A 27,786-nucleotide genomic window follows, 5' to 3' on the forward strand; every position below is an offset into this window, starting at 1 on the left:
GCTCTTACTGGTGACAATAACATGAGGGGGAAATGAGAATGTACCAAATGACAAAATAGTGTAAAGAAGCAAAACATACTTGAAATCGCAAACATAACTTACAAAAAACAACTAATGCTACTTTAACTTTAGGGAAATTTTCACTCACACATTCCTTCAAATGTCATGCATTCTCACTCTCAATCCTCATGTTGTGCTCGCACTCTGAATTCTCATTTTTTTTGGCAAATTTTAGTAGTTTAAAATGTTATTCAAAGACGATTTCACGCTGGCGCTCGCGCGCACCCACTTTTGAATAATGTGACTTAGGATTTAGGTCCATTCTTCTCTCTTTTTTAAACGTTTTTTATAACTCTAGTTGTGAACACTTTTTAAGAAGTAGCAGGAATGTAGCTAGAAGGCCTAAGGTAGTGGTGGTTCCGTGGCAGTTTTTAAGAGTTTTGGTCCTGGTGGTAATGATTCTTGGAGTTCCACTGGTTGGTTCAGGCGATGGTGGTCCCGTGGTGATCTCCGGGGGGTGGCTGGTGGTGGTTCAACAGGGTCCAAATGAGCCCAAAACAAGCGTAAACAACCGAAGTGGAAATTATACATCATCAGAAGCAGCCTTCCGATTCCTACAAAACACCAAACCCCCTAGAGCTTCAACAATCTTTACAGTCTAAAGGTTGCCAGCACCTTTAACAATCTTTACAATCAGTTGTAAGACCAACACAAATGCCCGCCTGTGATGCACGAAGAAAGAGCAAAATAAGGTACGCCCACAGCAGTACCGACATATAACATTCGCCCTATCCGTGGTGGGAGAAAGACGCCAACTACGAACATTTCACGTGTTCCTGTACATTTTCACATGTTTTTACAAAAAAATTAATCACTTCCTTCACATTATTTACACACAACAATAACCACAAAAATAGCTCTTCTAGAACAGGACACAAACCAAGGCCACCAAGATGACCCAGGACTTATTTACAATGCTAGGTTGCTGAGAAGAATTTTTTTTTCATCCAACGAATTCTGGGAATTTCTGAAACAATTTTCTGTGAATCCCTACTCAATGGAAGCTGAGATGGTGAAGAAAACAGTCGAATAAGAATAAAAGTGTAAAGTGCCCAAGAACAAATTGTGAGAGATTGTGGAACTTCATTAGGGTCGACGATTGACTGCAGTACTTCCAAGCTTGTCAAAGCATCCACCCAACCTTCACAGGGGTAGAAAAGGAAACTCAGTTGAAGACGTGCACAGTATTGCAGAAGCGAAGAAGATTTCAACTGACAAAACCTTGGTGTTATACTGTTATGGCTCATATCGTTGGGGTTCGAAAATAGATCTGTGCCAAAAGAATTGGTACCCATTAGTTCCACCAGTTCATTCTGTCAGTTTGTTTTGTCGTAAATCTGGGACTCCAATCACAGGCTATTCAAACAAAACTAAGAAGCAAGAACATACAAGTTAAAACTCCCACCTCGTGTACATAGGCATATGACAAAATGCTGTTTAGTATCACTAGCAAGTGTTTCTGCGGATCAAAAAAAGAAGGAATAAGTGTTTCTAGAGGGTTTTGGTTAAAAACCGAATATCATCGATATCATGCTGACAAGTAAAACAAACCAATCCAAACCAAATCGAGGCTCAAGTCCGAATTAATTGGTGTCAGCAACATGAATCTATTTTCTCCATTGAGCTTTGTCGAGAGCATCATGTTCAGTGATATTAAAAAAACCTAGATCCTTTAAACTACCACCTCTAAAGACAATTTGGTCTGCCCCTTCCCTTAGTGTAGCCCTCTATCATAACCACATCACTCCTCCTAATTACCACATTAGCCAATCTACAATAGACATGTCCAAACTACCTTAGTCTACATGATATTAAAAAAATCTAGATCCTTTAAACTACTGCCACTAAAGACAATTTGGTCCTCCCCTTCCCTTAGTGTTGCCCTCTATCAAAACCACATTACACCTCCTAATTACCACATTAGCTGATTTACAATGGACATGTCCAAACAACCTTAGTCTATTTTCTCTCATCTTATCTTTCACTGGTGCTACCCCTACAATTCCACGAAGATTTTCGTTTTCCATTGTACTTTGCAAAATTTTACCCACATATATCTAAACATTTTCCTTGCAGCTATAGTCTCCCACGTTGTTCGTAGCTCAAAAATCCGTTCCATATAACATTGTAGGCCTTGTGCCATTATGGATCATGCTAACAAGTTACAAATTACAATCCTAAAGACTGCTGAAACAACATTGATTTGATTTTCAAATAGGGAGATCTTCAAGGAATCAAGAATTCTTGAAATCAGCAGTGATCTAGAAACATGGTTGAGTTATATTTTCTCCCGTTGATAATGCATTGAAAAAACAGGCATTAAGGAAATGATGCCCATGTACAAAAAGAAAAGGCCACAATCGCAAAAGGGCCTAATACACCGCTAAAGGCTCCATAAAGTTAAGTATTGACGAAAATATCAAATTAATCCAACAAAAATTCAGAACTACACTGAGAGTTAACCTGAATATATATGTCAAGAATTACAAGAAACTTTAATGTGGACAACATAAATGCTATAACATGAATTTGAGCTCTCAGTATATAATAATCTGATCCCACAGGAGAAGTAGTGAGCGTTGTGTGATAGGAACCAGCCCGAAATTCACCGGAGGAACAGTAAAAAAAGCCCTCAGCCTATATGAGGTTGCAGATCAAACATTAAACCAACAACATTGTGTATATGAGGTTAGAAAAATAGTGGATACTGGTATACATTCTCCTTGAGGTAATGTCTTGATAGCTATGAAGCATGGGTACTCCGGAAATGTCGCCGAACGCGCACCAGATATGGGTACGGCGTCGGTATGGCAAAAACGTACCGTGTATGTCAAAATCGTACCGGGTACTTTGGGTACGGCAAGGGTACTCCATCGGTACGCCTTGGGTACTTCGTGGGTACGTTTGAGAGAGAGAGAGAACCAGAGTCGATCGAGCGACGGGGTGATGACTGGGTCGATCGATTGACGATGGCGACGAGGTGATGACTGGGTCGATCATCAAGTTCAGGGCTTTAGGGCTTCTGGTTGACTTCTCGATCCACTGATGACTTGGGTTTCTATTTCATCGTAATACAGTATATATTACAAAAAATACAGCATAGCCCCTTAAGTTCTTTGCCACGACAATAAAGTCTCTTAATTTCTAAAAATTACAGTTTCATATCTTCCAGTTCCAGCATACCTCTAATTGTTTAGTATTTCAGTTTTACCCCTAACAAACACAAACATTATCATTTTGCCTTTTTATCTATATTGCTTTTTGTTGGTAAAATGGGTTTATATTTCATTTTATGCAATAAAAATAGTAAAAGATAATATATATATATATATATATATATATATATATATATATATATTTGCTGTACCCCCACCGTACCCGTACCCTACTTTTATTCGCCGTACCCACACCCTACTGTTTTGGGGTTTTGCCGTTTCCCGTACCCGTACCGCGTACCGATACCCATGCTCCATAGCTTGATAGCATCATCCCAATTGATAAAAATAGAAACAGAAAAATTAACAGTGTTAATCGCTACTACTGATTCAGAACTGCTGCAACTGCATTAGACAGTTGGAAAAGAAGCACATACAACAATCAACACAAGATCTCTTAACCTCTTTTTATCTTCCATAATAAATTGGCTAAACTAAGAGAAAGGAGAGAAAGCGTGAAGGGGAAGAAAGTAAAGAAGGGGGGCGATTGATCAAGCAATACAAACATGGTAATAGAAGAAACATCAGATGTAAGAGAAATTCGTAAGAGCATCCACAGTAGACTAATCAAAATTGGATAATCAAAAGTTGCCACATCACCTTTTGATTATCCATTTAAGGGGTTGCTAAGGTTAGCAATGTAGATGTCCACAATGGCATAATCGAATATTGAATAATCAAAACTTGCCACATCACCTTTTCAACCTATAAAAATCTAAAAATTGTCACTATATAAAATATATTTTATAAAATAGTTTTCAAACTAATAAAAACAAGTTATTCGAAATAGAAAATATTTTTTTGAAAACTTTTATTTTGAAAAACACTTTTCCAAAAAAGTTTTTGAAAAAAAGACAGTTTTTTTTTTTTTTTTAAATAACAGTTTTTGAAAAACGGTTTAACTGTTTTTATAAAAAAAAAACTTCTTTTAAAAATATTTTTCTTAGAAACATTGTTGAGAGAGAGAGAGAAGGTTTTGGTTATTGGCAAAAAGTTGCTAGTTTTGATTATCCACAGGCCAAAATTTGATGAGTTGCTAAGAGGTTGTTAAGTTTGGATATGCCACTGTAAGCACTTTTTTGAGGAAACATTGCTAACTTTAACAACCTTATGATTTTTGTTATTCCACTGTGGATGCTCTAAGTGTTTCCAGTTTTAACAATGTGTACCTGTCTCCAAGCTATCTCAACTGATTAATTGACAGCATTGATGAATTCTCTACCCATCTTCGACCTTACAATCATGACTTCAACACAACCTTCTGAAACTTGATTATAACAGAAGCTTGAGGTCAGCAAATGGCTGAAACTCTTGCTATCAGCATGGAGATCTGAATTCTGAAGTCTTGTAGGTCTCATAGATCAACACTGAAAAATCATGCCATGAAACCATACATAAACAAATCACCTACCACAACTACAAGGATTGACGTAGGTTATCTGAGACGCTCCTCTTAATCCATTCTTGTGGGCCCAGAGACACTAATACCATCATATCTGCATGCGTAATTTAACAGTTTCCCAAGCAATATCTATTTGCAGTCCAAAACTTTGCAAAAGCAGATTGGAGCATTAGACTGTATCCACTTCACGGTTAAATCACTCTGATTTGTTCTGTTACAACACAAGAACATCTGCTACTATCGGGCATGATTGTTGCGGCTACCAATGCTCCTACCAGACATAAGTTTATTCCTCAGTACTTAATGATGCCAATTTCACACTTGTTTTTAATGTCCTTAACCAAGAGAAAATAGACTTTGTATGCTCAATGTAAATTGCCCTCCCAGCCAAGATGAGACATTGAATAGCGATCTATTTGCAATGATGTGGAAATCAAACCGTACGAAACACCCCCACTCTACAACAGCTCAACCCCCAAAATAAGCAAGTGTTGGTCGAAATCCAGAAACTTCACCTAGGACTGACAAATTCAGAATCGCAGGAAAGTGACATACCATGGCATCAGCATGCACAAGAAGAAAACCATATGTTGACCTACCATCTACCATTTTGACAAGACTAATTGTTGGATTGTACAAGCCAATTACTTAATTCCATTATGGGTTGCATGAGCTGACACATAGTTTCAGCTGTCATCGCTGCAACACAAGTCAGGGAAAACCAAGTACTGGTGAATTGCAGTCCATCAGTCAATGCTGCTTTCCAAGTCCCTTAACCTGGCCAACAAATTTCTTTGAGCAGAATATAGGGCTGCTTTCACCATAAACCAATGATAAAGATGCACTCCAGAATGCCAGAGTAGCAATTGCCACTACAGGCCTTGGCCTAAAATTCTGTTTCCATCATACCATATCAACCAATATATTTATCTGAAAAGCTCACATGCCCTAAGAACTTGGAACCAAAACTCCTTGTTCATTTTGTTCAGCCAGGAAAGGCTCCAAAGATCCCCATGCTCTCCCAACCTTCATTTTGACCCGCAAAGGAACTGGAAGACAAAGTAAGATAATTTAAGGAAATTAGGCTACAAAAGAGACAAGCATGATACGGATGCACAAAGATGGTATAGCATATTAGCATTCCCTAACATCCAAAAGATCCCAAACAATGGCTGGGGAAAATGAACTCGCAACAAGTCAGGAGAAGACAGCAAGAAATACATAAGTCGATTTCAGAACTCATACCGAGGAGCGACGCAGCTCTCTCCATGCTCATTTGAAGCAACCACCCAGCTTCCATTATGACGGAAGGATCTGCTTCCAGTACTAATTCATCATGTACCTGGAAAGCAAGCGTGAACAACATCTGTTACATTTATGCCAGAAAAAGATCCCCTCTCAACCTTTGGGTGACAGGAATAGAATAGAATAAGGACCTGGCAAGTGCTAAAAATAAGACACAGAAATGACAGACAGACAGACTATATAGCATTTCTTTCCAATTAGAGGTACATGTTTGAGTAAGTTATATTGGAGTAGTTATCCAGAGTGAGGGATCAATCTTGACAAAAAGGCTAAGTTGACACATTTCTATGAGAAGTCCAGAAAGCCAATGACTCCTATTATGGCTGAATCAATCTAAGATGCCACCCTAGTTCACTCAAAAACCATGCTATGAGAAGTCCAGAAAGCCAATGACTCCTATTATGGCAGAATCAATCTAAGACGCCACCCTAGTTCACTCAAAAACCATGCATCACTGCCATGATAGTATGATGGCTAGCCCTCAAACATGCCCTCCAAAACAATCACAGATTTATCCATGTAGCAGAGCAAAATCCCCTATCTTGAGCTGTATCCGGTTTCCTCCACACTGCTGCTACTTCTAGGCCTCCCGTGAATTTCTGAAGATTGGGGAAAGGAGAGTGGAAGCCACTGTTATGAGAACTACAATTGATCTTTAGCATACAACAAAACTTCGCAAATATGTTAAAGACCAATAAAAGCAGGTACGAATGGCGTGCCACTTCCATGATGACCACAACTCACCCTACATATAGTTGAATGAGAAGTCAACAGAACATGGAAAATAATTCATAACTTATAGAACGCATTGCATACTATAGAAGCACCCTGTCACGGGAAAGATTCTTCTTGTCAATGCTGTGCTGTTTAGCAGTCCATTTAGGAAAAGCAGACAGCGTGGAATACTTCCTCAAATAAATAACTTGAAGCACTCAAAAAGTTACCTGCAAAAGGATTCTGCAGCGGCCCCTAAGCATGTGAAATTTTGCTGCAACTGTTGCCGGATCAGAATCGTTGACTTCTCCAACAATCTGAGAATGTATATTGATCATTGCGATTTTGATGATGTCAGCAGCAGATCCCTGGAAAGCAGCAATCACATACTTAACTTTTTCTTCTCCCACTTTAACAACAAAATCCTCCACCCCAGTCCTCCACAACCCCCATCCACACATAAACAAGAACAAAAAACACTACCTGACAAATAGAATTGACAGCTTGTCTCTGAGCTTTAGACCTTTCTTTACTGTTTCCAAGCTTAATTTTTGCTAGGAAACGCTTTCTTCCTTTAAGGGTCTTCACATATCTGCAGAAGCACAAGATCGATATATAATAGATAATTTGGCCAATAAACAAGCAAATGATTCCAAAATTACAAGATGCATAGGAGAAAGATCACAGATATATCAAGACAAAAACAAGATAAATTCTCATGAAGTTTTTATGGAGAAAAGAACAGAAAGAATGTGGCATACAGAACAGAAAATGTCAAGCATGACCTTGAAGAAAGAGATGTATCAACAACTGACTAAACAGAACTGGTATTTGCAATGGCCAATTCAAAATTTCTTGAGCTCACACTAAGAATGCTCCTATAATTTTTGCATTATATTTGCAGAAAATCTTGGACAAACAAATGAATAGAAACCAGCAAAATATTAACTTTACCCTTTTTGACGACAATATGCGACAGCTTCCTGAAGCCAGGAAGCAACACCAGGAAAACACCTTTTAAAATTCTGAATTTTCTCAGCAGCATCATCTAAACTGCAGTTCAGTTGTTCGGAAAGGGTATTAGGACCCATTCCATACAGGATGCCATAAACTAATCTTTTGGTTTGATCTCGTTCTTGGGAGGTAACAGTAGATTCCTCTTTCTCAGTCCATTTTGCTGCTATCATGGTGAAGATATCACCATGGCTTTTACTGAGGAGTTCGATTAGCGAAGTGTCTTTGGAAAAGTGAGCCATTAGTCTCAGTTCTATTTGAGAATAATCTGCAGCTAATAGCAACCAATTATCCTGCAAAAACATTTGAGAAAGCTAAATGAACAACAAGGCAATTGCTGAGCCTTAAATACATATGTATTACCATAAATAGTAGCTTCAACTCACAATCGGAGAATCACGTTACCTCAGTAGGGACAAAAAAGTCACGAGCATTTATACAATAACGATCTACATTTGAATCATCTCCATCTTTGTAATTTTCGAATTCAACCATGTGCTCGACACTCTGATACAAAATTCATTACACTAGATATTAGTTTCTACTAGCACAAGAAGGAAAATGAAGGGGATAGAGAACAAAACCTGAAGATTAGGTTCCTCCATTGAAAGTCGTCCAGTTGCTGTTGATGTTTGGAGCCAATGGCCATGAAGCATGTACTTCTGTGTCCTAATTGAAAGCCTAGCAAGCGAACAAATTGATCCCAAGGTACAGTTTAATAGCTTTGCCAAAGATCGGTGCTCTTTTATGACCGGAATAATGGGATGCTCATGCCTGCAACCAAAACAAATTCTTTTTGGTACAAGAATGTGTAAAGGGAGCGAAAGGAGAAACAGGCACCAAGTGCAATGAAATGTCAAGCCGCACACTGATATCAATTACATTCAAAGCAATATGGAATGTCCAAGCTCCAGAATTACATAAATATTCACACTAATTATTGAACACAAAGGGGGGTTTCGGCTATGATCTCAGCAGCACAATAAAGCACACAAATTTATATAACATTTTCAAATTGTCATGAACAAATTTCACGAATTCCAAAGTTACAGCAGATCCAAGCAAATTTTAGTAAAATATATGCACAGACATCACTCTAGAGAAATATTTCCCAAGAAATAGCACATCCTGTATTACTATCTATTTTCTTTGAGTTCACAAAAAACCTGCTGAAATTATGTAAATCCATTTTGCAAGAAAAAAATATGCACAAGGTCCTTCGCAAGTTCACTTCACAGGATTTAGCCATCGAGACAAAGAACAGAATAAATAAATGGTTTTCCGCAATACCTCAACAAGTTCAAACAGTGCTTGTCGGTGCTTGGGTGTTGTTTTGCTTTATTGGAACCTTCAGGTATGGGCAGCTTCAGGTGCCCATAAAGGACATTTGCAATATCTGGCGCCGAATACAAAGAAAACGTCATACCAGCCAGTCTGTAAGCTTCCTTCTCAAGATACCTTAGTTTTCTCCCTAACATTTGACGGGCCTGAAGGCATCCCTCCATGTCAACACCTATTCCCCACACCTCCATGTCCGCAAGAATGTTCACCTGAATAAACGTGTACACACTTCACATTCATAACACACCTACAATAATTCTTTAAAGCATTAAGGGAAATGACAAGAATAATTACACAACTACATAGGCTCATACATGATGCCGCAATTTCAAGAATGAAACAAGTTCGAAAGATTTAAAAGAAAATTGCCTGGACTTGGTTTTAACTCAAAGATAGGTTTTCCCTAGCATTCCACTCAAAATATTGCAGGCCTTAAGTGACACAAAAAACGAACAAAATAGGGTTTCTCCCAAGAAAGTATTTCTTTTAAATTTCGAATAAAAATCAGTGAAAAAAATGAATCATATCAGAAAGTTCGATGTCATTTAATTGATAATAGGGATCTCATTAGTTTCCGACAACAAGAAAGCATCCTCAAGAGCATATCCTCTAGAGATAAACACATATGTTGCACTCAAGATACTTCAGTTCGACCATCTATTCTTTGCTCAAAGTTCAAAGGAAAACCTCAAATAAAGGTGTACAAGAACTAGATACATTATTTAGAGTAGGTGACCTGAGAATTCTCACCAGTGGGATCTCAATGCTAAGAAGGGCTTCAACTAGTCCTTCAGAAATTAGCAATTTCCAGAGAACAGAATATAAGGCTCGGGTTTGCGCAACTCTGCGGCAGCAACCATTATGAGCAGCTATGCGCATCTGATTTTTCCATCTACCACTCCGACTAGCAGCCGCTGCAGCCTCACTGGATAACCTTTTCTTAACTTCCTGTGTTAGCAGTTACAACTTCATCAACCAACTCAAATCATGACAAGTTTTTAAATGATTTGTCAGAAATAGTCATGTTTTGGTTGCATATCAAAGATGCAACATTATCCAAACGGAATTTCCCTTAACCTAAGACAACTAAGTCAACCAAAAGCAATATCTTAGTTGATAAATAACGCAACTCACCTTTTCCAGATTGGGGTTGGAGCTTCTCTCCTCGTCAGGCCACAAGATCCATGCTACAATGCACATGTCGAGTCCATCCCGTACGAATACCGGGGACAACACATAGTATGAGCTGTCAACAAGTTCAAGACCCAAAGTTTTCACAGCAAGATTCAGGCTACCTAATCTCTGAATGGAAACAGCAGGAACTTTAAACACCTGAATCTGAACTTTTAAGTTCCAAGTATACTTCTTCACATCTTTTCTCCCCATGATCATAACAATCCTATTCCATCTTTGCATTGCTAGTTCAAACCGATGCTTTGGTGCCAAAACATCACCACCATCACCATCACCAGAAATAGTCATGGACAAGGTATCATTCCTTCTCTTAAACCAAAATAGATCCTTGGGAAGATTGACATAGTACACTGGAGAATTTTCCCAACAGATTGCTATGCCGTGTATTTCAAAAGGGACACTGGAATTCCCCTTCGGTCTTTTGCTAAAGTGAATATCAAAATAGAATTCTTGGGCTGTATCCCAAAGATCAAGAAAGGAATCAAATCCACCAGAAATATTGACAGCACTTACAGGACCTTTGTCAGAAGAAGCATTTTCCTTACTAACAAAACATGCATTTTCTCTGTCATGCCGCTCCTGCCCAACACGTTCATGATATTCGTCAAATGTCCTGTTTTCATTACCAGTTATAAGTAAAGGACCAGAGGAGGAGGTGACTACATTACCAATATGGTTGACAGTAGTATTTTTCTCATCTAGAATAACAGGCCCTTCAACAGCTGCAGGATTTTCGGCACCGAAGTTAGTTTGCATGATAGCAGCTGATTTCGCTTCATCTGAAATCCCCAAGGGAACATCAAAAGCTTTTGTTGACTTCTCTTGTCCAACTTCTAGCTTTAGTTTATCAAGATTTTCAGATCCATCTCTTATCAACTTAGATGAATGCTTTGTATGCTGGACACCAACACCAACAACAAAGCTACCTGTAGAGTCTTCCCCAGAAGAGGTAGTTGCTTCTTTTCGGATGGCATCACCAGCAACCTTTAATGATAGAGGTCGAGAAAATTCGGGAACATCCAGCCCAAGAGATTTAAAAGCTGAGAAGGCAGCAACCCTAGCCTCTTCAGCTTTATCAAGAACAATTTTGCGTGCCCCATTCTTTATCTTCTTTGCTACACTCAACTGTATCCGCCGTTGTGCTGAATTTTCTTTGTATAGACAAGGTTTACAAATTAGATGATACAAGGAAAATATAGTGATGTAACTTAAAAACAAAAAAAGGAGAAACCACGCCAGAATAAAAATACAAGTTCATGAGTTAATAAATGTCATTGCATTAAACTCAAGAATCCACATCAAAAAATCCAAAACCCCATCTAGGAGATTTCACCTTGTGCAGTCCATGATGAATATTCAAAAAGAGCCTTCACAAGTTCAGAAACTGATGCTTCAGCTATTGCTTGAGGCGTACGGAGGCCAGCCTTATAAAGTGCTCTAGCTCGAGAACCCTGAAAGGGTGCCATAAACGGAGTGTATTAACAACTATTAGTACGTAATACAAATAAAATTTCTAATCCAAAAAATCATGAAATCAGCTACTCCTATATCGCAGATTAATTTACACCAACCACCAATTGGCAATTAATGCCATACGTTCCCAACCTTTTGGAAGGATTGAAATGACAAAAAAAAAATGTTGAATTGTACAAGTCTACAACCTTAACAAATGGAATACTAGTAAGCTCTACAATCTCTGCTCGGACCCCAAACGAAACACGATTTTGGAACTTCGAAACCAAGCCTTCCAGGTCATGCCAACCAAGCCTCTCACAGAATACAGAGACCATAGATGCAAACCTTCCAGCATTTTCTTGTAAGGCCTGAACCATGCCCCGAGCCACTTTAAAGGCTTCACAAACCTCAGCCACAGGTATTTCCTTCACATCAGAATTAAAAAAATATCACCAGAGCTCAAACAATGCCAAGTCAATGGCCAATCAAAACCACAACAGACCACAAAGCAATTAATGGCTGAAACATATTGGCATTATGTTTATCTACGCGAAGATCGGTTGAAAAGATAGAAACAGTAAAATGCTCAAATAATGCAATTCGACTTAATCTTCGTGCAAGCTACTTTGTGGGAAGAAATACATATAGATGTGGTTGATATACATGTAGATAGGCCCATATACATTGTGTTCATATTCATATATCTGTAAATCTAACTACACACACACACACACACACACACACACACATATATATAGAGAGAGAGAGAGAGAGAATAGGACAGGCCAGTATTCATTGCAAATACAAAAAGACACACCTGCACAAGTCTTGACAAGATGAGAGCAACATAGAAGCGTTTACACATTCTAAGTGTTTGCTCATCTGAAAGCATATTATGGTTTGTCATCCCAACTCTGCCCATCAGCCCTTTAGTGTTATCCCTTGATCTGTTTGCAGTGCGCATAGGCCCATGGTGGGCCATACGCATCAAAAAGGGTTCTACCACTCCAACTCGATTGCCAACCGACTGCACCACATGAATTTGGAGTGTAAACTCTCTACAATAAGCAACTCAAGAACCTCATAAAACGTAGACAAAAACATGGACGGCATAAAGTAAGTGCGGAAAATATCCACATACAAAACTTAAAACGACAAATAGCTCGAGGGCAACGTGGCACAAGTATTACATCACCAGATGGAAAGAGAGAGAGAGAGAGAGAGAGAGAGAGAGAGAGAGGAGCATTGATGTCATTCAAGATTGCAAGCTTGGAAAATGGAACTTAGACCCAACAATCAACGGGTCCTCTTGATTATATTTTCTAAAACTAGCACAGTAGTAACTAATGGGAAACAATCGCGGAAGGAGACCATAGCCTTATAGCAAACCATAAGGTTCTTGTGTTTGATAGGTGCATTCCATGTAGTGACACCACTGCCAAAGCCAGAATGAGAGAAGTAGCGAGGAATCAGATTCATTATGAGGCCCCCAAAATAATAGGGGAAGGTTGCCAACCTGCTACCTGTTTGCACGCTGTTGTAAGCAAAGGTGCAAGAGATTTCTCATTTGCAAAATGTCACCTCAAAAAGATAGCAATTTGCACGAAATGGGAACTCAAGTATTTACTGTTATTGCCATTGTATTACTCCGTGACTAAATTACAGCTCTCTGCTATCCCTGAATAATTGATTCCTCATTTATACACACTTTTATGTCGCAAAGCAGAATGCGAGTGAATCCATAGGCTGAAAACATTACACATTATTTAAGCTAGCAAGAAAATCCATCTTATCTGGTCAAAAAAGGATTAACAAGCACAAAAAATTCCCGTACTTCCAATAGGAATTTCCAGCGCATCCAAAATGCCAACTGCTTAGGGGACAATTACATGATTGGATGCATAACGGGAGCTATGCGAAACACATCGCAAAAATAGCCAAAAGGGGAGTGATGCAAAATCTATCCCAAGATTCCCAACAATAAAACACCATACAACCATTTGAGTGGCTAAAATTTTACTTAAAGCCCCCCTAGTGGTGAATAAACAAGAACAGAAGCTTAAGCCATGCTTATTCCTGCTACTTAGCCATTAGGAACCAATAACTACTAACAATCTCAACAACTAGCCCAATGGTGATGTAAGGCAAACTTACCTGGTCAAGAGCTGACAATTCCATGAATCTTTCATAATATAATTCCCAATCTGGTTCAACTTCAACATTGGTGGGTGTTACCAAGTATACTAAATGCAAATCAGATGCAAGCACAAATCCTTCTCTGGCCCTTGAAAGATCATCTAGCACGATCTGAAAAAGTTTTAAATAAATGCATAATTAAACTTCGTAATCACTTTCTTCATCTATCTAAGGACAGTGGCACACATGGAAAAAGAGAACAATTGCAAATACGAGCAAATTGATCAACAAGAACGCATTGATGATACTAGAAAATAAGCACAGCACAACTACCATTTAGAAAGAAGAGAAGAAAACAAAATTAAAGACTTTGGATGACATACAAGTGATTCTTCAGGGCACAGAGAACTTCCAAAAGATGCACGTCCAAGAGGTGTTGTGCTGTACAACTTAGTGTCTTCATTCCATTCGAGAAATTTCCTGTGGCATAGCCACTTGAGAGAATCCTGAGCTGATTTTACAACATCTTCGAATGGCTTTGTGGAATTGAGAAGGGTACATCGAACATATCGATGAATATCACTAGCAGTTTGAACAATTCCACCAGCAACAACTTCTAAAATTGCATGGGTCATCCCATTCTTATCATCAGAGAGACAAGAATGCAGCGGAGGACAGCTGTCGTTAACAATTTTTATAATTCTTTTAACTTCTTCTGGTTTGCAAATTAAAACCTGGTTACACGAAATCACAAAACTACAATGGTTAGAACTAAAGTGAGGACAGGGGACAATGATTAATAAAGAAAATTCAGACTGCAATATTGAAGGAATATTTAAACAAACTCAAAAAGAAATACACAACTACACAACTATATGAGCACCTAATATCATTTTAACTACAATCTGTGCATTCGTGTTACATACTACCAAGAAACAACGATACCAAGGAAAAGTAAATCATGCATAAAATAAGTAAACCTACACTCTCGCCCTTCGTATCTATTCCAGTCCGACCAGCCCGACCAGCCATCTGTCTGTACCTTGTTCCATCAATAAACTCACGACCAATCCGGGGTTGCCGAAAAATGACCCTCCTGGCAGGTAGGTTAACCCCAGCAGCTAAGGTAGATGTAGCAGTTAAGACGCGTACAAGTCCTCTGCGATAGCAGGTCTCAACAGTCTCTCTTTCTTCAACCTATATCAGAATTTGACCCAAAAAAAAAACACAATATTATTCTAGAAAACAGCATGCCAACACAAAGATTAGTCACTACATCGACATTCCAATCAAAAATTGTACTCCGTATAATTGAAGGCCACAAACCAAAGTCTTATACATAAAACAGAGAACTATTATGATCGCTGATGGGGATTCACCCACTGAAAACTGAGTACGTTTATAGATACTTCGAGTAGTAATAGAGAACCAAGGTTCCCGAGAACTAAATGGTCAAAGCAAACATACAGTCAGACCAGCATGATGGTATGCCACGCCGAAAGGAAGAGTTTCCTCCAAAATGGGATCTAATCCTGCAGGACTTCTTCCCAAGGAATCAATAGCTGAAGTGACGTCAATGGATTCATTTTTATCGTCATGGGCACTGGCAGGAAATTTCCTGAGGAATTTAGCAACATGCCTAGCAGTAGATTCACATCCTTTTCGACTAGAGCAAAATATCAGCACCGAATTACCCTCTTGAACAACCTGATATTATCACAACAGTAAGAACTGGCAAATTTCAAGTCTAAGCCACATAAAGCTCACTCAGTGATAGGGGAGTGTCCCAACCTCATTGCACAATTCAACAATATGATCTGGATCTTTACCGCTTAGGTCAGATGTTTTAGAGATTGTCCTAACAACGTCCATTTTTTTGTCATAAATGGTGTTTCCAACTTTAATGTATTCCTCTAACGGAACTGGTCGGAAATCAGTCTGGTACAAAGATGCCTGCAACCAAATCAGAGACACTAATTATCAATCAAGAGAAAGGCACGGGACATTTAATTTCTGACAGGTACTACAAACATACAGATGTAGCATATAACTAGGGCACTGTATCTGTTTGTTGGCACAATTGAGATGGCTTTCAAATTGGCTGGGGGTACCTAATGATCATACATATTCAAACTAAGAAATGGAAGATTGGAACTGTTTCTTGTAAATAGCTATGTGCAAAAAAAGAGCTCTTGGCTCCTGCTTTCAGCAATCTAGCAGTTGCCAGTTTTTCCAATTTTCGAAGAGCTTTGACACCCAAGTATAATTCTTATTATAAACTTTAAAATACACTGGTTCTTAAATCAGATAAACCGGAACCCCAAATCTGTGACCATAACTTTAGATCAAAGTCCGGGAATTACCGAATTATTAAACATAGCAGAGTCTCATTGTCATGTACACTGTACAACACATATATTTACCACGAAAGTCTAACTGAAAGAAGTGCTCTATAACTTCACTAAGGTTCATCACCATACAAAAACTGACATATTAAACAAATCAGATAAACAGCAACTTGATTTAGATAATAGGTAACCAATAAGAGCGTCTACTTCAACAAGTACCTTATTTGTTAAATATAAGAATTCAAAGTATCAAACGGGGGGTGGGGGGGGTTGTGGGGTTGGGTTTACATAAACAAATCTCTTTTATGTTAACAACCAAAAAAAATCTCTAATTCGCTTCTAATATACTAGGAAAGGATGGGATTTTGAACTAGAAGATTTTGCACAAAAGCATGTTTTGCCGTAAAAGTCATACTTCTAAAACCTTGAATGAAGGAAGGAAGCAAATTTCAAAAGTATTGTATATGTTGTTTATAAGCTAAAATTAACCACTGCAATAGAAGGATAGTCATTGATGACCCATAATGCCCCAACCAGCCGTTCGTGCATTGACTGCATCCCCACAAGGCTAATAAGTCAGGCTACCGACGCATAAAGGCCACAAAGCTTAGCATCAGCACAAAAAGCACAGGTCCTCTTTGGAATGACTTAGATTGCATACATCCAGTTCCAAATTCACTAGTTCCTGTTTAATATTAGCTGAACTTGAGACTTTCAGTAACCTTGAAAGAGCTTTAGAAGCTATTAATAAGGGAACATGAAAACACTTTATTTACAACTGTTCACTGAGTGGAAAAGAAAAAGACCCCATCCACAAATACCAATGTACGAGTGAGAAAATACTTTCACGACAATCCACATTGTTGCAGGAGCATTCAACAATTGAACTCGCTCCTTCATACCAGATTTTCCACATCCCTTAGTGGAATGCTGAAAATGTAGACACTGAATTGTGGACGTGAATCAAAATAATTTCTTCTGCATCTTCTAGTTTGTCTGGAGTCTTGACATTAATCCTTTCAAAAATCCTTTATTTTTTTTTTTCATCCAATTATGAATGAGTTTGAGATGTCAATATTTCAAGGTATCCAAACACAACTACAAAAAGCAGGGCCACCTATAGGGTTCCCACAACAAGTGTCTAGGGAGCATTTGTGGATGTATGCAGCCCTATCCCCCACTGAGAGGAGGATGCTTCCCTACTTCGAACCCATGACACCTAGGTTGCAACTTGCAACTCACCAATGGACCAACTTTATTGTTGCACCAAGATCTACACTCAGTCAAATTAATCTCAGAAAACCTAACTTATATACTTATTATTAATTTGGCAAAGTAAACATAAAAGAATGGCATGATAACTATCCGTCCTAAAATCATGATATTAGGTGAGGCTTTAGTATCCATGATCCAATAAAAGAATTATGTGCCTCTTCCAAAGTTGATCTAGTAACACTGGGGTGATGGTTTCAGCATTTTCACAAGATAGGCATCTATGTGAAGCACATATGGTGTACTACACCGATAGCCTTAATCTTTACATAGAAGTTGAATCTGATGTCAATGCAGCAAGTCAATTAGCAGCTATTTTAGTTAGCATACACTTTGGGGTAGTGACAGTATGCACTTACTTGAAGCCAATCAGCAACAGCAGACACGTTAGGCAAGGTTGCACTCATACCAATAATTTGAAGACCATGAGCAGGGTCATTCTTCCCACTGCTCATACCCGAACTTTCTCCACTAGAAGATTCTCCATTGCCTTCACCAGCAGCATAACGAAGCTTTGTCAACATAAGCTCCAATAGATAACCCCTACTTTGATCACCAACCTGTCAACGAATCCCAAGGATAAGAGCCATCTATACAGTATTATCCATGTGTACTAGAATAAAAACTTAATAATGCAGTGGAAATGCAGTTCATGAACATTCATCTAAATGACTGGCAAGTACCATGTGCAGTTCATCTATCACAATAATCCCAACTTCTGAAAGACGACCCTCTTCTAGCAATCTATTTATTAAAGAGTTAGCCTTCTCAATTGTGCAGACAGATACAGAGGTATCTTTTGGAAGAGTCCCACCACCTTGGTTCCCATAATAACTGCGTACATGCTTGCCAAGTGGTTCTAAAAGGGCCTCTAGATGCTCTGCCTGCGCGAAGTCAGCATAGATAAGTATAATGGCATTATTTTACAAATTAAGTTCCAAAAACAAAAGACACATTACTTCCACAAACAGATCTGAGGGAAAAACAATATCAAACCTTTTCTGCACAAATTGATACATATGGAAGTACAAGAAGTGCCATTTTTCCAGTTGATAAGACTCGCCGTAACATTAAAATTTCAGCAACGAAACTTTTACCAGCACTGTAACAAAGAAAGCAAGGTTTAGCAAACACTTTTAAGTACCACTCAACCACAAAAAAAAAAACATGACATCAAATAGAAATCTATCCATAGACAACTGCATTTACACCACGACAACTTGTCAATACGTACAAGTTTGCACCTAAGGCAAATATGCAATGGAATTGTCAACATAATATGAGTAAACTACAGTTGTATGTATGCTTGCTTATAGGTCTAACTTTTTAACTTACCAATTCAAGGATCGTGTTGCCTAACAGATACTCAGAAGAAAAATAGACAGTTGAATCCTATTAATGTACTTAACACTTATCTGACAGGAAAATGAACTTCAACTCCATGTATAAGAATACCTAGTAGAAGCACAATAGACAAGATTTCTTCTTTCTAAAACGCCATCCACCTGAAGGCAGTCAACCTGGAAAACAGAAATTTGGAAAACATTGAGCTTTCAATTGCAAGAAAATCACAAACAAAACACCAAAAGAATCAGCTCCAAACATAATTAGGAAAGTATCAGAAACCTCGACCACATGAAGTGTACTCGAGAAAAATTAAGGGAAAAATAAAATTTAAAGGGCTTAGAATTGGTGCAACTATTTTTAGAGTCAACTTGACAAATGCCACTTAAAAGATGATAAAGTATGAAATGCTAAAAGTATCAAAGTTCTTCAACGACAAAAACAACCAAATTTGACCAAAATGGACATGGCCATTCAGATATCAACTAAATGGGGCAACAACAGATTTGGCAAGGTTAGACCATATTATGGATGAAATGAATACCGGGGAAGACACATAAAGAAAGAAAAACCTATAAAATTAAGGAATGTTCCACAACAATTCACACTTGATCACTTCCTTCTATGTCAAGATCAGCAACAAGACAGGTAGATCAAGCGGCAGATTCTAGACTGTAAATTCTCAACAAAAACTAAACCCCGCCAAGAAAGTGGAAACCCAACAAACAGAGCAGCATCATAAATTATTTTTGTTCACAGAATTGTCTATCAATCAAAAGTCATAAAGATCACGACCAAAAAATGAACTCCAAAGCCATTTTCACAAAACTCAATTATGAAAATCCAGAACCTTTGCGAGTACCATAGAAAGAGTGGATGCGCTATGCTATCACCTCATCTCTAAACCTCTATAGCTTAATTGAGCAGGGGCAGAATCCAGCAGATTCATCCAGAGGTGTAAGAAAATATACCTGCCACGAATACAACTGTGAGATTCCTTTCTTCACATATGTGCTGCATATTTCAGAAGGAAGCCAGTGCCTTAGATCTAAATGGTTCTTTAGCAGCACAGAACTTGATGGAGTACTGTCTTCATTGTTTTGACTATTTGGCAACAAATTTCTTTTGCCAATATACGGTGTACTAGATGTGATGCTTTCATGATCTCGCCTCAAAGTACCCACTTTTTGCTTGGCTGCATCGCTCACAAGGGGCAACTCTTGTACCTGTTGTTTACCTTGTTTGTGCATCAGCGCATTATTGTTGTCAGCTGAAGAAGAATACAGGGTTTCCTCATCCATATTTTTGTCCTCGAAGGAGAAGTGCTTCACAGGCAACGGTGATGCTTCTTCATCCAAACTATTCCCGTGCTTACCGGCTGACCTCATAGAAGCATTCATTTCAACACCGAGGACTCTACTTGCACCCTCATCCAATATTTTGTTTGACGCATCATCACCCCCCACACTTCCCAAAATTTTTGTATCCTTTATATCACTCCGTTTCTTTGCAATACTAAGTTCTCCAGCGACTGGGACTAAAATGCCATCATTCGTCACAAGAAAACCATCAGCAACTTCAATTGCTTCATTCCAAAATGCTTCTCCAGGAGAAAATATGGAGCTTCCACGGGTTGATTTGGGAGTTCCACAGGCTCGGGTAGTCAGACCAGGTGTATCACATTCAGTATTGTATAACGAAGCTGCCAATGTTGTGTTGCATTTTCTCAAGCTCGAATGAATTTCCACCATATGAGTATCTACATTCATCTGCCAAAGAAAAAAAATGAACGTACAGGTGAAATCAGCAATGTCAATTGATATCAAGGCAGTAAAAGCAGCTATTTACCCCTCTGGAACCCTTGATAAATGCTTCTCCACATTCAGGGATGACACCATACTCTACCAATTCCTCATCCTTCTCATCATAGCAAGTGGCTTCAATCTTGGCCTGGGACTCGTTCCCGTCAACAATGCAATGCCTTTTCTTAGATGATTTATCCTCTACCACTAGCAAAGATGGACTACCCTGTCTTTTATGAGCACTCACTTTCGGCTCTAAGGGTGTACTTAGACTTGGTGGACGTTCACTGCATGCCATAGTGGACCCAAAATAAAAAACCATTAACCCATAACCTAAACAACAGAAAGACCACAGCAGAAATCAATTCCTAGGTATCGAGTGGAAAGAGTACACATAAATATGCGTTAACCAAAATAGTTCTACTTAAATGGAGTGCAGTGCAATAGGATTTTTCGAATATATTAGTGACCCGAACAACGAAAAATGGCAGTACCTACAATACAATGACAAAAAGTCGGTTGCAAACTGCTTAAGTTCAGAGTTTCCAGCACCAACTGCAGACTCTGAATTGACAAGAGCTCTATCAGAAATATCACCAACGCATGACGTCACATGGGATCCTTCCTTTTGATCCTTTCCATAGGCCTCAGAATTTTGAGGTTGGTAAGGGGCTGACAACGAGACGTTTCCATTTCCATAGCTGGTCAACGAGCTAATCTCTAGTGTCAGGCTTCTCTTGACAAGACCTTCCCTATCTGAAGAAACATGAGCTCTGCACAACGGTATATCGGAACAATTATCATCTTGGGAAGTCACCACATAGCTGTCTAGAGACCCCTTGGCACTAGGAGATGCTTCGAGTGTAGCTTTTGGATCTTTGTCACCTCTCCCAGGCTTTAAAGATGATGAAAGAGATTTCTTCTTCTTCTTTGAAGCAAAAAACTGCGGACAGCAACAAATAACACAGCAATAAATACCGGTACATTGACTAAAAACCGTAATAGAAAGCTTGTATTTATTTCGTCACCACCAAAAAAACGAAATTTGTAAACAACAGTTCGATTGGCAATAGACTAGACCAATCACGCATTAAAGAAAACTTATACACAACCATGTTATGAATCCAGATAAGTATTTCAAGCATTACCCACATCAGAATTTGTTAGTACAGGGAAACGAGTGGAAGTTATGCGAATAGCAAATCATAAAACAATTCTTATTATTGTCCTCATTACCATCAACAATCATTAAAACACGCAAGCACCATTAGAGTTCTCAAAGTTTCAAACCCATGCCTCTTTTTGAAGAGATTCAAAACTACCTTTGACAAGATTAGTGCAACAAACTTCTAGCAATGCAAACCGCACATATACATACACACACATAAAAGGGGACATGGGGCTATTTCTATACCGGAGTGTGCAATTTGCTTCAACGTTCTAAGTCGACAAAGCCATAAACGGCATTTGTAAACAGCAACAACAACGACTATATATTAGGGCAAAAACTCGAAGTTGTGCACCAAAAATAGTTTTCCTTCGTGATTAAGATTCTTAATTTCTTATCGCAAATTTCAAATGAAAAAACAGATCTTATTATTGCCCTCATTATCATCTCCAATAAATTAAACCTCGAGCGTAAGTCGGAGTTTTTGAATTGTAAAATATATGCGTTCGAACAGATTCAAATCCAAGTAAGACAATATTATGCAATAAACCCCATACAGAAATAAACCCTTCACATGCAAATACATATATGTATATATATATATATATATATATATATATATATAGAGAGAGAGAGAGAGAGAGAGAGAGAGAGAGAGAGAGAAAGAGAGAGAGAGAGAGGTCTAAAGCATGAGAATCTTGAAAATTAGATCGATGGTAATTTACAGGGTGGGAGTACAAGACCTGATCGATACGCGTCCGAGGGGAACCAGACGCCATGATTGGCGTCGAGTTTCAGGCTATTCAGTAACCCTATTTGTTCTCTCTCTCTCTCTCTCTCTCTCGTCCCGTCAAGAACTTCGGGGTTTCATTTGAATGTCTGGAAGAGGCCGCCAAAGTGGTGAGAGATGCACAGTAGACCGACAGATTCTTGGTTACATTCTTGCAGTTATACCCTCGATCTTTCACATCCTTTGGTTATAGTACATTTTTCGCCTTCCAAGTATTTATGGGCGGCTATTCGCAATCCCTTATTTTCTCCACTTAACCTTTTATATTTTTTTAACTAATTTCAACATGATTCTTAATGCAAAATAACTTATTTGCCATTAGAGCATCAACAATGGAATAAGCAAATGTGAATAATCAAAACATGCTACATCAGATTTTTGATTATCTATTTAGAGGTCACTAAAGTTAATAACGTTAAATACCACATTGGTTATTTTTTGCCCATAATCAAAATCAATGGGCCCTCCAAATTTTTTCCCTTCATTTCACGCATACTTTTTGAAAAAGCGATTTTTGAAGGAAAAAAAAGAGTGTGTTAGAAACAGTTCAAAAAAAAAAAAGTTTTTCAAAACAAAAAACAGTTTTTCAAAAAACTCACACTTTGTTCACTTAAAACTATCAATACAATTTTGAGAAATTTTAAAAGAATTGTATTTGCACAAATAATTTTGAAATTTTAAAAACTATAAATACAGTTTTTTAAAAACAGATTTTGTGTAAAAACCAATTTTCTATAAAAGAGTTTTGAAATTTCAAAAACAAATTTTTGAAAAACACACTTTATTTACTTACACTTTTTAAAATTTTTGAAAAAATTGTTTTTTGTAAAAAAAAGGTTTCTGAAAAAAAAAAAGAAAAAAATCTGAAAGTTACAGTTTTTTAAAATTATTTTTTGAAAACATTGTTGAGAGAGAGAGAGATAAATAGAGAATATTTTTGTGTAATATTGGTGTACTTGATTGAGAGATAAAATTTAGTTATTGACAAAATATTGCTAGTTTTTATTATTGAAGAGCCAAAATTTGATGAGTTGTTAAAAGGTTGCTAAGTTTAGTTATTCCAATGTGAGCACTTTTTTGATCCAACATTGCTTACTTTAACAATTTTTTGTTTTGTTTATTCTACAGTTGATGCTCTTATATCTATACATGAAATGACCTACATACCCTTGTGACCAAAACTCCTAAATTATCTTCTACCCCTTCCCCTCATTTTAATTGTTCACATTTAAAAAACAAAAACCAATTCCAGTCAAAACCCAAACCCATCTCCGCTCTCTCTCTCAAGCTTGTTCTGAGGAACCAAAACCCATTTCTCTTTCTTCTTCATCTTTATCCTCTATTTTCTCCTCTCTCAAGCTTGTTAACGGAGGAGCAATGGTCAAATATTATATCAATAGAAGGTTTCTATCCTTCCATTGAAAAAAAATATGACCCACTTCTAGGTTATGATTTTAAAATTGAAATGGAATCAAATTCTATCGGCAACGATATGATGGCTGAGGAGAAGAAAGATGTTGTGATGGACATTGTATCTTGGAAACCGCATGAGGAGGAGGTAAGTTTTTTCCGTTCACAGTGGCCTCTGATTTACAAAATTTTAAACCAATTTTTCGGTGTTTCAGGTCCGAATAAGTTAAATAATTTCAGTAGTTAACCACCGTAAATAATTACCCTATTCGACAATTAGTTACCGATATTCATATATAATTTCAGCATTTAATTATCGAAATATATGTATCTTTTTTTGTTATACTCTAGTTCAGCAGTTAATTACTGATATGTGTATGCATTTTCGATATGTGGTTACTGAAATATAATATTGTTTTCAACATCTATTTACCGAAATGTATATAAGAATTTCGTATACATGCGTAGATGTTTTATTTTTACTAGAATTCGGCAGTTAGTTACTGAATTGTGCACACATTTTCGACATTTAGTTACCGAAATTGATAGTTATTTTTGACAATTAGTTACCGAAGTGCTAGTACTTACTTTTCATTCACTAATACTCGGCAGTTAGATACCAAATTGTAAGTATATTTTCGACATTCACTTCCCGAAATATAGATTATATTTCGATAGTTGTTTACCAAAATTTGTAGTTATTTTCGATTGTCAATTACCGAAACAGATCCAGAGAGCTAGAAAACTTGTTTTAATGAACATTTTTTATACTTTTAGGGTGATGCTTCAACGCATGGCAGCCACATAGCTCCAGTGGCCCTGTATGATTTCACAGGGATGTTTACGACGGAGAAGGTGAGTGACAACTTAATTATTGGATCTTTTGATTTTGATTTTGTTCTTTTCCAGCTATTGAATGTTTTTGTTCAACCATGTTTGTAGGTTTTTCCATCCGAGGATGAGTTGAGACATTGGATAATATCTACCGGTAAAAAAAATGTGTTTGTGATTATCATTAAGGCGTCGAAGAGAATGACAAAGAACTAAAGGCCAATGATGCGGTTTGTATGTGAACGGAGTGGAAAGTATAGATCGTTTATCAACAAGGCAAAGGACAAAGGAGGCAATGTGAAGGAGAATGGCAAAGAACCGAAGGTAAAGAAGATAGCACACGTTGCAAGAACTAAGAAATGTGAATGCTCATTTGAACTGAGATGTGTTAAGGGGTTGAAAGGTTGGATTGTCACTGTCTTCAACGGCAATCACAATCATCGTCCCGCGGAACAGCTGGAGCGGCACGCTTTTCCCGAGAGGTTGTCTTCAGAGCAGTCAACTATGTTGGTGGATATGTGTGTTTCGTCATTTTTTAAACCGAGAGATACCCTAAGTCTAATAAAGGGTGAGGATGAATTCTATGTAAATACAATTAAAACCATCTATAATGCACGCTACAAGCATGGGTTTAAGGAGTGAGCGGGGAGATCTCAAATGCAATATCTATTGGCTAAGTTACAAGAATATGGGTACATCAAGTTTAACCAGAAAGATGACAATGACAATGTGAAAGACTTGTTTTTGTCACATCCTACTTCTGGTGACATGTTGAGTGCTTTCCCTCGGGTGTTGTTGATAGATTGCACGTATAAGACCAACAGATACAGGTTTTCTTTACTCTAGATTATTGGCGTTACATCCACCGAGAGGACTTTCTCAGCTGCCTTTGCATTCATCGATAGGGAGAAAAAGGAAAACTATACGTGGGTGTTGGAGAATTTGAAGAGTATGATGGATCCCGATGCACTTCATGGTGTTATTGTGACAGATAGGGAGTTAGCCCTAGTGAATGCCATTACAACAGTGTTCCCAACGGCCAGCCATCTTCTATGTCGGTGGCATATTGGGCAAAATGTATATGCTAAATGTAGGAAGATGTTTGATGAGATGACTTGGGCTCTATTTAAGCATGCTTGGGATTCACTGATGTACTCACCAACTATATCTTTATACGAGCAGGCACTTCGTACAATGAAGCGAGAGTTTGTGCTATATCAAGTTGCGATTAAGTACATTGAGACAAATTGGTTAGGACCGTATAGATAGAAATTCATATTAAGTTGGACGAACAACGTAATGCACTTTGGCAACCTAACTAGCAACAAGTAGATGGCTAACACCCCATGCATATTTCAAGGTGTCCATATCTTTACACAATTTGATATTGATATTTCGATGCCTAAAACCCTCCTTTACCATTTCCACAGGGACGAGGCAAAACATTCGAAGCTTAAATCCCACATTGCGAATTGCCAAGTCAACTTATCGGCCGCCTGGGCCAAAATGCACGAGTTGGTTAAATTACAAATCACAGATATAAAGGCTACCTTTGAGAAAAGTTTGAATTGCTGGCAGCATGAGTTTAGAATTCCTACATTTGACCATCTAAGGGGAGCTGCTTCACAGAGTGCTATGGGTTTGATGTTGCCAGAGATTAAGAAACTTGATGACATGGTTGTGGAGGACAAGATTGACTGTGGCTGTCCTATTCGCCGAACCCATGGTTTACCTTGTGCTCATGAGATTGCTCCATTAAAGAATCAGGGTGAACCCATACCATTGTCGTTGATTGATGATCAATGGAAGGTACTTTTTTCAGAGAAACGGAAAGATAATGGGGCAATTTTGAAAATAATGAATGCCGACTAGAATTTCTTTATGGGCAAAATGGTTGGCAAAAAAGTCATGACCCATAATCATTGGATGAAGATTCTGAAACCCATTTTGAATCCATCAACCACATCCCTATCTTCACCCCAACAGAAGGCCCAGACTTGCGGTCGAAAGTCAGGTTTGGTCAATAAGTCAATGCATAGGAACCCGTCTGAGTTTGAGTACGTTGAGGCATCCTTGAAAACTCCTAAGATGGTGAAGGAAAAAACCTTCAAGGTTAAGGCCACTATGAAAAAAAGCACCAAGGTGAAGGCGAAGGCGTGCATGTAAACCCCCAATGAGGCCACGGTGGATGATAATACCCCTAAGGCCAAGGCCGCTATGAGAACCCCCAAGGCGGCCAAGGAGATATCGCGGCGGAAAAAGCCGAAACTTTTTGGAACCCTATTTTTAGGACCGTACCTTAATAACTTTCCAGAACTAATTCGGCCACACATAAAATCTATTACGGATGTGGAAAGTGATGGAAATTGTGGGTACATAGTAGTAGCTTATTTTATGCGCCAATCCGAGCACAATTGGAAGACATGCTGAAATGATTTACTTTTTGAGGTAAATAACCATTATGACCATTATGAAAAGGTGACCGGTATCGAAGGTGCTAACAAGTTACTTTATAGATTGTCATTCTTTGAAGATGGGTGTGCACCCGAAAACAGGTGGATGATTTTTCCTAACATGGGTCACGTTGTATCTTCTACTTATAATGTGGTGGTTATCCTCTTATCCCAACTCCAATGCCTTAGTTTCCTTCCACTCCATTCTCACTTCATACAGGTACGTACCATATAGTTTTTTTTCCCAAAAATTTAACATTACTAGAAATATTAAAGTTTGATTTTAAAAGTCCTTTTATTTTGACAGATTGAGCTAAAAGCATGTTCCCCCATGCCACCTATTGCCAACTATTGGTTCAAATTCCGATGGGAGGAAGCCAAGGAATGGAAGACATCTTTTATTGATCAAATTGAAGTGTTTAAAGCCATAATTGAAAGTGATGTAGCAACCGCTGAGTCATTTGATGTAAATTAGTTTCGTTTTATATATGTGGTTATCATGTTGTCGCTTTACATTGCAATGTTGTTGACT

The 27,786-nt window shown here is 38.1% G+C and overlaps 2 protein-coding genes across 10 annotated transcripts; one reads left to right on the forward strand and one right to left on the reverse strand.

Moving 5' to 3' along the window:
- Nucleotides 1-742: 742 nt before the first annotated feature.
- On the reverse strand, nt 743-22,691 carry LOC131315552 (helicase and polymerase-containing protein TEBICHI). Of its 9 annotated transcripts, XM_058344665.1 has the most exons (28): nt 22,514-22,685; nt 21,097-21,545; nt 20,649-20,889; nt 19,772-20,569; nt 18,912-18,976; nt 18,453-18,558; nt 18,140-18,340; nt 17,816-18,016; nt 15,628-15,789; nt 15,304-15,543; nt 14,821-15,033; nt 14,220-14,570; nt 13,855-14,007; nt 12,518-12,727; nt 11,907-12,125; nt 11,579-11,696; nt 10,186-11,396; nt 9,802-9,999; nt 9,001-9,260; nt 8,295-8,484; nt 8,116-8,217; nt 7,651-8,003; nt 7,180-7,288; nt 6,927-7,064; nt 5,923-6,019; nt 4,445-5,726; nt 1,466-1,519; nt 743-1,330 (listed from the first exon to the last, which is right to left on the reverse strand). In XM_058344665.1, exons 1-26 carry the CDS (start codon nt 22,547-22,549, stop codon nt 5,626-5,628), a joined length of 6,522 nt encoding a protein of 2,173 aa, XP_058200648.1. In that variant the 5' UTR covers nt 22,550-22,685; the 3' UTR covers nt 743-1,330; nt 1,466-1,519; nt 4,445-5,625. The 9 variants fall into 9 exon arrangements, with proteins under 9 accessions (XP_058200648.1, XP_058200647.1, XP_058200651.1 ...); XM_058344664.1 differs by lacking the exon at nt 1,466-1,519 and having other exon boundaries at nt 22,514-22,691; XM_058344668.1 differs by lacking the exon at nt 1,466-1,519 and having other exon boundaries at nt 10,186-11,387.
- Nucleotides 22,692-25,458: 2,767 nt separating this feature from the next.
- On the forward strand, nt 25,459-27,729 carry LOC131317502 (uncharacterized). Its single transcript, XM_058347049.1, has 6 exons — nt 25,459-25,590; nt 25,648-26,051; nt 26,232-26,610; nt 26,734-26,943; nt 27,280-27,474; nt 27,562-27,729. Exons 1-6 carry the CDS (start codon nt 25,459-25,461, stop codon nt 27,727-27,729), a joined length of 1,488 nt encoding a protein of 495 aa, XP_058203032.1.
- Nucleotides 27,730-27,786: the final 57 nt, after the last annotated feature.

The sequence above is a fragment of the Rhododendron vialii genome, chromosome 2a (assembly GCF_030253575.1).
Source record: "Rhododendron vialii isolate Sample 1 chromosome 2a, ASM3025357v1".
In the NCBI taxonomy this organism is placed as follows: Eukaryota; Viridiplantae; Streptophyta; class Magnoliopsida; order Ericales; family Ericaceae; genus Rhododendron; species Rhododendron vialii.

Excerpts from the sequence above, each read along its gene's own strand:
- LOC131317502 (XM_058347049.1), top strand. The coding sequence starts at position 25,459 with ATGCAATATCTATTGGCTAAGTTACAAGAATATGGGTACATCAAGTTT. Across the intron at positions 25,591-25,647 it reads TGTTGAGTGCTTTCCCTCGG|ATTATTGGCGTTACATCCAC; the intron begins GTGTTGTTGATA and ends TCTTTACTCTAG. Across the intron at positions 26,052-26,231 it reads AAGTACATTGAGACAAATTG|GGACGAGGCAAAACATTCGA; the intron begins GTTAGGACCGTA and ends CCATTTCCACAG.
- LOC131315552 (XM_058344664.1), bottom strand. The coding sequence starts at position 22,549 with ATGGCGTCTGGTTCCCCTCGGACGCGTATCGATCAG. Across the intron at positions 12,126-12,517 it reads TCTTGTCAAGACTTGTGCAG|GAAATACCTGTGGCTGAGGT; the intron begins GTGTGTCTTTTT and ends TCTGATGTGAAG. Across the intron at positions 11,397-11,578 it reads TTCATCATGGACTGCACAAG|AAAATTCAGCACAACGGCGG; the intron begins GTGAAATCTCCT and ends GTCTATACAAAG.